General features: G+C 38.8%; 1 protein-coding gene across 4 annotated transcripts in view; it reads right to left on the minus strand.

The window, feature by feature from the left end:
* arid1aa (AT-rich interaction domain 1Aa) overlaps positions 1-9,576 on the minus strand; it is a 23,583-nt gene extending 14,007 nt beyond the window's left edge. For 3 of the 4 annotated variants that reach the window (XM_082149385.1, XM_082149384.1, XM_082149383.1), the window contains exons 1-3: positions 8,336-9,576; positions 1,383-1,580; positions 1-120 (exon numbers count right to left, since the gene is read on the minus strand). The exon at positions 1-120 is cut by the window's left edge. In XM_082149385.1, the coding sequence (XP_082005511.1) occupies positions 1-120; positions 1,383-1,580; positions 8,336-9,244 (1,227 nt within the window). In that variant the 5' untranslated portion in view covers positions 9,245-9,576. The remainder of the gene's footprint in view (positions 121-1,382; positions 1,581-8,335) is intronic. The other variant, XM_082149386.1, reaches the window with a different exon arrangement.

A 9,576-nucleotide genomic window follows, 5' to 3' on the forward strand; every position in this document is an offset into this window, starting at 1 on the left:
AGGCTGGGGGTATGACGACTGCTGCTGCCCGGAGTGAGAACCCTGACCATGCTGGCCATAATAAGGCTGCTGCCCCTGCTGCACGTAACCCCCTGGTCCCTGCTGTCCGTATGATGGCATCTGCAAAAACAAGTAGGATGGCACTAAAGATCATTACACTCATGGCATTTCCTACACTGATTTAAATCATGCGGGTAAATGGACAAAAAAACCAACTTCTTTTCACATGCAATAGACAAGGTTCCCACTTCTTTTGACAAATGAATTTGCAACACTGACACTTTTATTCCTGTTAATTACTGTAAAGCTGCTTTGAAGCAATCTGTAGTGTATTAAGCGCTATAAAAGTAAACTTGACTTGAATTTCCATGACTTTTCCAGTCATTCTTGATTAAAGGTTTAAAAGATTTGAATTGCTACTTTAAAATAATAATAATGTACAAATGTCATCAGTGAGGCCAAAAATGTCCTTAGATTTGAATGTAGCAAAACAGAGAATAGCTCAAAATGTTTTAACACACAGCATAAGAAAAATGGATATTTCCACATCAGAAATTTCCATGACTCTACCAGGCCTAGAAATCAAAATATTTAAATTCCCTGATATTGTTAATATGAGTTTAAATGGACAAATATCAACACAGGGACAGAGTTTATTGCTAAAGTAACAAGATCAGATGGGTTTTATTTATAACCTGTACATAATGAGCCCAACATGTTATCCTTCATATTCCCTAAACAATAAGAAATTGATAAAAATGTAGCTTTTTTTTCCCAGAAAGTGTGACCTTCTCTGGCATCACATTTGTAATAATTTATTAAGGCTAGGAATGGCTAGAGATCCCATGTCCCACCTGAGATCCCACCTGGGATACAATATGCTACATATTGCTATTTTTGTCATGTTTTGTAACACCAAAAACCAGCCAAGAATTAAACCATTTTAATTCAAATTAAGAACATAATTATTCTTAATCTTAGTCTTCTTTTCCTCACAAGAGCATGGATTCTGTGAGTTAAACATTTTGTTTGGTGCTGCTAAACTAACTTTAGAAGCTAAAAAATCCTACTAAAGTACTAAAAAAATTACATAGATACCAGTACATCGAAATCACAATTGAACACTGCACAATAATCCAGTATTTCCCCCAACATACATTTTTTTTATCCAAATGAGCGAGTGCATTGCAGTGTTACAAAATATGCATTATTAGTAACAACGTTTCCAGAATATTGTCATTTAATAACAAGAGTGTAGCACATAAAGCAAAAAAACCCAGTATCAATGGGGGGAAAAAAACAGTATAAATGCCGTAACATTCGCCATCCCTGAAAGCCAAGTCAAAGTGTGAACCCTTAAAACACTGAGAAAGAGCAATGACCTGTTGGCCGTACTGCATACGTCCTTGCATGCCCATAGGGTATCTCTGAGGGCCAGGGGGCCCATAGCCCTGGCCTGGGTAAGCAGGGCCCTGCTGGGGCCCTGAAGGAGGCCCTTGATGGGGCTGCTGGGAGTAAGGCCCACCTGACCCATATGGCTGACCGCGCATTTTCCCCATTTGATCCATGGAGCCTGGAGTCTGTGGAACGAGAGTGACAAAGAGGTTTTGAGCAAAGGAAACTCAGATAATGACAGAAAAGCATAAACTGAGTTTTACACAAAGACATCTACAAAGCCTTCAACTCAAGGACACATTTTCCAAAACCCAAAAAAATCTAACTATTATACTGTGCTACTGCACTCCCACACTGGAGAATTTGATTTTAAAAAGCCAGGGTGGAAATGAAAGAATAGCAAGGACAGAATAAAAATGCAAGAAACCACAAGAGAAGAAGAGAGAGAAGAGAACAGCCAGAGGGGGAAACGATAGTGGAAAAAGGAGAAGGAAAATGAGAGACAGCAAATAACCCTCTGCTGCCGATTCCCACGGTTATTAACCTGACCGTTACCTTGCTCAGTCTTAGTTAAGGAAGTCAACAGTGCTATATATAACTCATTTCAAATGGAGGGCAGTCTGCCGAATTTTTAACACATCCCAGCTGTAGCTCTGCTTGAGCCGCGGCCAAGCCAGCTTTTCCTTTTTTCTGAAAAAAGACGGCAATCTTGGCACCGAATGAATGACACAGAGCTTAATGACATGAGTGGAGAAGTCCAGCTTGACTTGCAATGAGATGAGTGCTGTTGCATAAAAGTCCAAAATGAGGGGTCATGTAAATATTGGAGTTGGAATAGCAGTCATGTTTTTGTAAACTAGCAAATATTGGGAACAAAACAACTGCACAAACATGGAACAAAACAACTGCACAAACATGGAACAAAACAACTGCACAAACATGGATGAACTAGGGCTGGCCAAAATATTGAGTTTATAGAATATATATTGATATATCGTACAAACGACATAGGATGAGAATACAGTTTATATCGATATACAGTAGTATTATGTTCCAAGCGTATCTGAAAAAGTGCGGAGGACACGCAGTGAGCTGCTGTGGGGAAAGTGCATAATCCAATTTGTCCCAAACATGAGACATGCTTGACGTTAAGGCTTCAAAATAACGCATAAGATATAGGTAACGCGGCTTGCCCCATCAGATGCTCAGACAGATACATGTGCCGTTTAATGCGTTTGAGATGTAGTGTGCGCAACTTACATTTCACAGGTACTTTTGTATTATTTTGAATTTGGTGATTTTAACTTGTTTTTAGATTGTAATGTTGTTACAATGTTAGAATGTAATGTGATTCTAACCCCTTTTTTGCACATAACATATAGCATAGCCTACATGTAGGGCTGCACAATTATGAAAAAAATCATAATTGTTAACTATTCTCTTGAAATTAATTGCAATTACACTGAATGAGCTTTATACCAGTGGTTCTCAACTCGTTTGGCCATGGGACCCATATTTTTCCATGGGCATCAAGCCATATATATATATATATATGGAAAACATGGAAACAACAGTTACCATGATGAACTGAACCGTTAATGTAACATGGAAACTGCTCCTGTCCTGATGAATAGAATGAACATCATACCTGCATGCAAATCCTTCTCAGCTAACACACGACGTACCAGTAACGTGATTTATTGGTATTTTATAGTATTTATTTATACTTTTTTTTTTTTTTTGGTAATCGTGGCATCCGTAATCGTAATTAGAAATGTAATTAATTGTGCAGCCCTACCTACATGGTTACATTAAATCGGTTTTCATAGAATTCAATACAAACATCATTGTGCAGGACAGGATGTGAAATACATTTTTTTTTATACAGAATTTATCCAAACAGAAAGAGAAAATACTGAGATATATAGCCTACTGTATATCACTATTCAGCAAAAAAAAAAGAAAGAAAAAAGGATGAACTACAGGATGCCCTAGGATGAACAACAAAATACAGCCAGTTTCCAAAATCCATTCCTTCTGAATGCAGAACATGGCAGTACGTTAATAATAATCTGACTGATTCAAACAAACATCGATGCCTAACACTTTTAACACACACACAAAAAGATTTTACTACATGTATATTTAACATTTTTTAAATAATAACAACAAGTGAATGTTAATTTAATTAATAACATCCTTATGACTCCACGGTCCACGGTCTGTTCTCTTCCAGGGGAAAAATAAATGCCTGGTTGCATTCAATTATAGTACTTCATACTAGTAATAGACTTACTCACACTTCAAAAAACTCAATCTTCACATCAGACAGAAAAATCACATCAGACTGTTTTTTCTATCATAATTCTCCCTGTACATTGACAAAAAAAACAACAACAATCAGAAGCATGAAATATTAAGCATACATTCATCCATATTGTCTGTTGTATTTTCATAATGTGAAATCTATCCAACATAAAAAAAATTATCCTGAAGGTCAGCTTAATACATGATTACAAAGCAGCCAAATAAATACTCCTCACCTACACAATATTTGTTACAGTACACAATATACAGTATGAAATACAGTTCAAAGTTTGGGGTAAATAAGACCGTTTTTTATTCAGCAAGGATGCATTAAATTGCTCAAGAGTGACAGTAAAGGCATGTATAATTTTATAAAAGATTTCTAAATGCTCAATTATGTTCTGGTTTCCACAAAAATATTAAGCAGCACAAATAGTTTCAACGTTGATAATACATTTTTCTTGAGTACCAAATTTTAGAATGATTTCTGAAGGATCATGTGACTGAAGACTGGAGTAATGATGCTGAAAATTCAGCTTTGCCTTCACAGGAATAAAGGACATCAAATATATAAAAATAGGTGATCAAATCAATTTAGCCTTGGTGATGAGCATGATTTTTAACAATATTATTTACCCCAAACTTTTGAACAGTAGTGCACCATATTACAGCATGTAAAACATATGGCTGGGTGACAGATTGAATATAAACAATAAAATTAAGCAAATGTGTGTATTATGGTGATGGTTTTAATGAGCTTTTTAATTGGCCATTAAGCTTCCTAAAGAGTAGAGTCAAACAGATTCATGATCCCCTTTTTAACTCCAAGGATGAAAGTTATGAAAGATATTTTAAACCTGTCTCTGACACTTTAAATGTATGCATAAAACATCCTCAAACGGCTGAAAAAAATAAAAAATTAAAATCAAGATATACCATGACAGGTGTAGCTATAATTGCCCAGATCCTGTCATACATTACGTTTTTAAAATTTCAACATTTATCTTGAATCATGCTACTGGTACGATTATGACACTATATTAAGCATCGGGTGATGATAATTATTACAATAATAAAATATACTCAAGTCCATTAGGCAACAGATCAATCATTGTAATATTAATGTGATTTTTTTTGGCATAATTAGGCCTACATTTTAGCTTCCTTTTAGAAGATAGGTGAGCAACATAACTGTAGTGCACACATTCATATTACATTTGAATCTCACACTGATATCACAAAGCCCTTCTATTCATCTTGTAGCCGATGACCCAGAACATAAAAACAAACACTGATTTGGGTTTCACAAAGTCAAATGACAATGTACAAATGACGCATTTATGCCTATGCTGACAATAAAGCACAACTGTGACAAATTTGAAATGCATATGTTGATATAAAGTGTTAAATGCCTGACGGAAGCAAAACTAGGAAACAAATTGACAACAGTAAAATTCAGTGAACACTTTTAAAAGACCCTTTGTTTAGTCTTATTTTTAATTTTGCTTTTAAACACATAGCCTAATTTCTTCTAGTGAATTCAAGTCAGATCTTGTAAAAATGGATGGCACAATCTGTTTGTTCTTCACAGATGACCACTGACTCAAACATGACCAACGCTTAAACATCATCACTGAACGACACAACATGAAAAATAAATAGACAAGAAAGTATTGTCTTGTCCTATCAAATTTGGACCAGCGAAACCTCACCTAGGATGCATGTCTAATATCCAAGAGGCTTGTTTTGAATTTAGCTTTGAACAAACCTTGAAAAGTCTACGGCTGTAAACGCTCTGGAGTGTGAAATGACTGAGGGCAAGCTGCTCGACAGTTTCCAGTGTCCGAACGGAAAAAATAAAATAAATAAAAGCAGCACATGGCTAATCTGCATAAGATAAAGTGAGGGCTCCCTTGGCAGGAGAGGCTGCTGGACGGGCGCTGTGATTGGCCACGCGGGGATGGGGTGGACACTAGAAGACTTACAGATCGACTGAAGCTGCAGTAAGCATAACTCTGTTTGAGATTCAATAAGGCCAGTATAGAGTCAGAGTTCAAAGCTACAGCAAAATGAATCAAGCTAATATAATCAAGTTCTGTACAAATTCTAAATGACCTACACTACTGTTCAAAAGTCAGCAAGATTTAATAACTAATGCTTTTAGTCTGCATTAAATTGATTAAAAGTGAGTGGCAGTACTTTTACATTGTTGGCAAAAAAATCTATTTCATATAAATGCTGCTCTATAAAAGAATACTAAAAAAAAGTAGCAGTTTCCACAAAAATATTAAGCAAAATAACTTTGATAATTATAAGAAATGTTTCATGAGCAGCAAATCAGCATATTAGAATGATTTCTGAAGAATCATACCATGCTGAAGACTTCAGTAATGATGCTGAAAATTCAGCTTTGCGTCACAAGAATAAGTTACATTTTAAAAGATATAATATTATAATATATAAAATAAATGCATTACAGACATATTTCAAAAACCTCTCTTTTAAATGCCAACCCCAAACTTTGTGAACGATATGTATGATCTGGGTTTTAGTTAGTGTGGTTAGATGGTTTGAAAACTAATCAACAGATTTTTCATCATGATACCGGAAATATTTTTGGCCCATTTACAGACGCTGTGGAAATTGAGGACCAAACCATCAAACAGCTCTTCTTTGGCAGTAACTTAAACTCACAGATCATACTTCACTTTGACAAGAACTTGTCTAATAAACTGATATTTTCCAAGAAAAAAAGTGAGCAATCCCATAGAGATCCAAATCTAGTTAGCAAAAAGCATGGATAATGCTCAGATTACGAAGGACATTCATAAAAAAAAAAAGGCCCATTGATTTTGGTATTTTTTCACAGGTTCTCATACTTCACAATACCATAATAGGCTATTACTTCCAATTAATTTTCTTCAATGAAGAAACTGAGCAAAAAGAAAAACCACCAAATCACCAAGTTTCAACCCCCTTATCAGATGCACAGTTTGCACAGCGACAAAACTGAAGCACATGTAGCCTCAACTTAGTATTAGAAACTAAGTTAACTGTGGTAAACAGATGTAGTTCAACCTTGAAATTGCACTTAAAAGTGTTTGGACATATCCAAGACAAACAATCATGATAGGGACCACATGAACAAGAATTTAGCATGCAGTGAATGACCAGACAGGAAATAGTGCACAGCATCATACTGTAAACAACTGGCATGAATTAAAGAGTTCAAAAAGGGTTTCTAGCTCAATATCTAACAGGCTAGAGAAATAAGACACAGGCTATTCAAGTGTCTTCAATAATCAAAACTGCACTAAAGCTTCCCAGTCGATGAGTGGCAAAGTTTGAATTACAATTTTTGCTGTTAATGACATTTTAAAATACAAGTTTTGAAAAAATATCTTGGTCTAGCGCACCATCTCAACAGATACGAGCAACAAGATTTGCAAAAATTTGAAATTAATTACTATTTATATGATCTTTTCCCATACATGACATATTAATAAGGATAACTGGCATGAATCCTTTATATAAATGCATCTTATACGCATATTTTATACACGCATCATATAAGTTGTATAAAAGTTTAACTGCCAACATGCTGTTAAAAGTCTGAATACAACCCTCAGTTATTAAATTAATAAACTCCTAGGTACTTCCCAACATGTATAATTCACCCTAAATATACGCATCTCATTAATTTCACATAAACATTACATGACTGAAAGAGTGAGGGAGGTGAGGAACATGAACTAATCAGCAAGTGTTTCTGTTACATCATATGCAATTATAAATGGCCAAGAGCACAGGATGCAGAGCCAATCAGATCTCAGCGAGCATGTCAACCCAAGACCAACTGTCTCCTGCCTTTGACAGGAGGATTTTACCTCCACAATTCAAATCCCACTGCAAACCAATCTGCACTTACTCAAATCACTGGGCTTGTGTTTACAAGCTGCGCGCATAGAGACCGACATTCAGTTGGAGTCTACGCTTCAAAACTAAAGCTTTTCCTCGTCAAATGTACTAGCAACGTCATTTTAAAGTGCGTTTAAATACATTTTAGTCGAAAATAAGGTTAATTAGTCTGTTTTTCTCGACCATAGACGCGTGACACGCACGTATCGGTTTACACAACACGGGTTTTTCCACATGAAATATCCGCTGATTTTATGTTAATAGCTCTCCTAATTAACATCAGAACTGACAAACAATACACCAATCGGATACATCTTACATATTAGGTAAATATACAGAAGAATAAAGCATATAACACACAGAAAGGCCTAAGAGGGAAAAGCTAAATGCGTTTAAGCCTCCTTGATGGAGAAGTAGCTTGCGCTAAATAGGCATTTTCAACCGGAGATCTACCTTCAACTCATCCAATAATAGCCAACCGTTTTCGTCTCACAACACACGTCCAGCCACGAACCTAGTAGATTTTCTAAAGTTTCGTTGTTTAAACTAAAAATAAAGAGTTAAATGATGAGCTGCTATGGAAAACCAAGGAGGCAGCCATTTTATAGAGTCTCTTGCTTAGACAATAGCAAGCACAGTGCGTTTCAACCACTCATATGACTTGAGCAAAGCCAGAGAGATGCAGTTTTACAAGGCATTAGGGTTGTAATTTTACCTGATTTCTACCCAGGGGCTGCCCGGTACTTCCAGGACTCATGGGTGGCGGGTGATGGGTCCTTTGTTGCCAACCCGGATGGCCCCCACCGTACTGCCCGCTGCTGCTGCCTAACGTTATATCTGCTGGTCCCTTAACACCGTCCTGGCTGTTGAAGTCGCTCGGTGGGTAATTCGGGTAGCCCCGGCCACCGCTCGGGGAGGTGAGGAGCTGGTTGAGAGTCGGGGTGGATGTTGGCTGCGGGTTTCCCATGTTATACCGCTGATTGCTGTAAGATGCAGCCGCTGCTGGCTGCTGCTGTTGCTTGGCTGACTGCCCCCCTACCGCCTGAGCTTGAGGAGCGCTGCGCGGAGAGTTCATGCCGTAGCTCTGGCCCGGGTACGGGCTCCGGTTCCCGAACGGACTGTAGTTGTTGTACTGGTGGTTCGGGAAGCTGTGATCATGGGAGTTGGGTTGATATGAGTCCATCATGCTGCTCGACAGCGCGCCTGGCCCCGCTGCAGCTGCCATGCCAGGGCTTTGTTGTCCGCCATGTTGATGAAAAGGGGCCCGTCCGTAGTGCTGCGCGTAGCTATAGGAAGCTGGCTGAAACCCGGGCGCGTGATGGTGTACCATCCCGGGGTGGTTGTTCCCCTCCGGTCCGGTGGTCTCATTTTGATTATTGTTCACCCTCGACGGATTCCCGTTGCCGTTCTTCATCTCCGACTCCCCTCCTCCCCCAGCATTTCCCACATCGGCCCGGTCCTGCAGTTCCCCGCGAGCCGGAGATCCGCTGTTAAGTCCCGGTTCCTTATTTTCCTGCTGCTTCTCCCCCGGTACCGACTCCTCCTTTGGGTCTCGATCCGGTTTTTTCAGCTCGGAAGGCGGGCTGGTGTTGAGAGAGGTAGCGCTGGCGACCTGAGCGGCCATGATCCCCCCCCCTCTCCCTCTCGGCGAGTCGGTCACAATCAAACGCGAAACATTGAATGTAAATACAATAGTTTTACAACAATTTACCCGTGTCCCGACTCATCCCCACCCCTTACGCCGGACCGAATCCGGACTCCACCGTCGGCCCCGTTTTTTAGACTCTCTCTCACCGAGTTCCCGGGAAATGAAATTTAACCGACACGGAATTTGTGGGGGTTCTGTTGCAGAAGTAGACTACAGCCGAGGAACGGATCACACCAGCACGAGGCTCACTTAGATACAGCCATTTTACCGAGGTGCGCTGAGACCAGTAAAATATGGCTCGGAATCTC

Source organism: Leuciscus leuciscus (assembly GCF_965113295.1).
Source record: "Leuciscus leuciscus genome assembly, chromosome: 20".
In the NCBI taxonomy this organism is placed as follows: domain Eukaryota; kingdom Metazoa; phylum Chordata; class Actinopteri; order Cypriniformes; family Leuciscidae; genus Leuciscus; species Leuciscus leuciscus.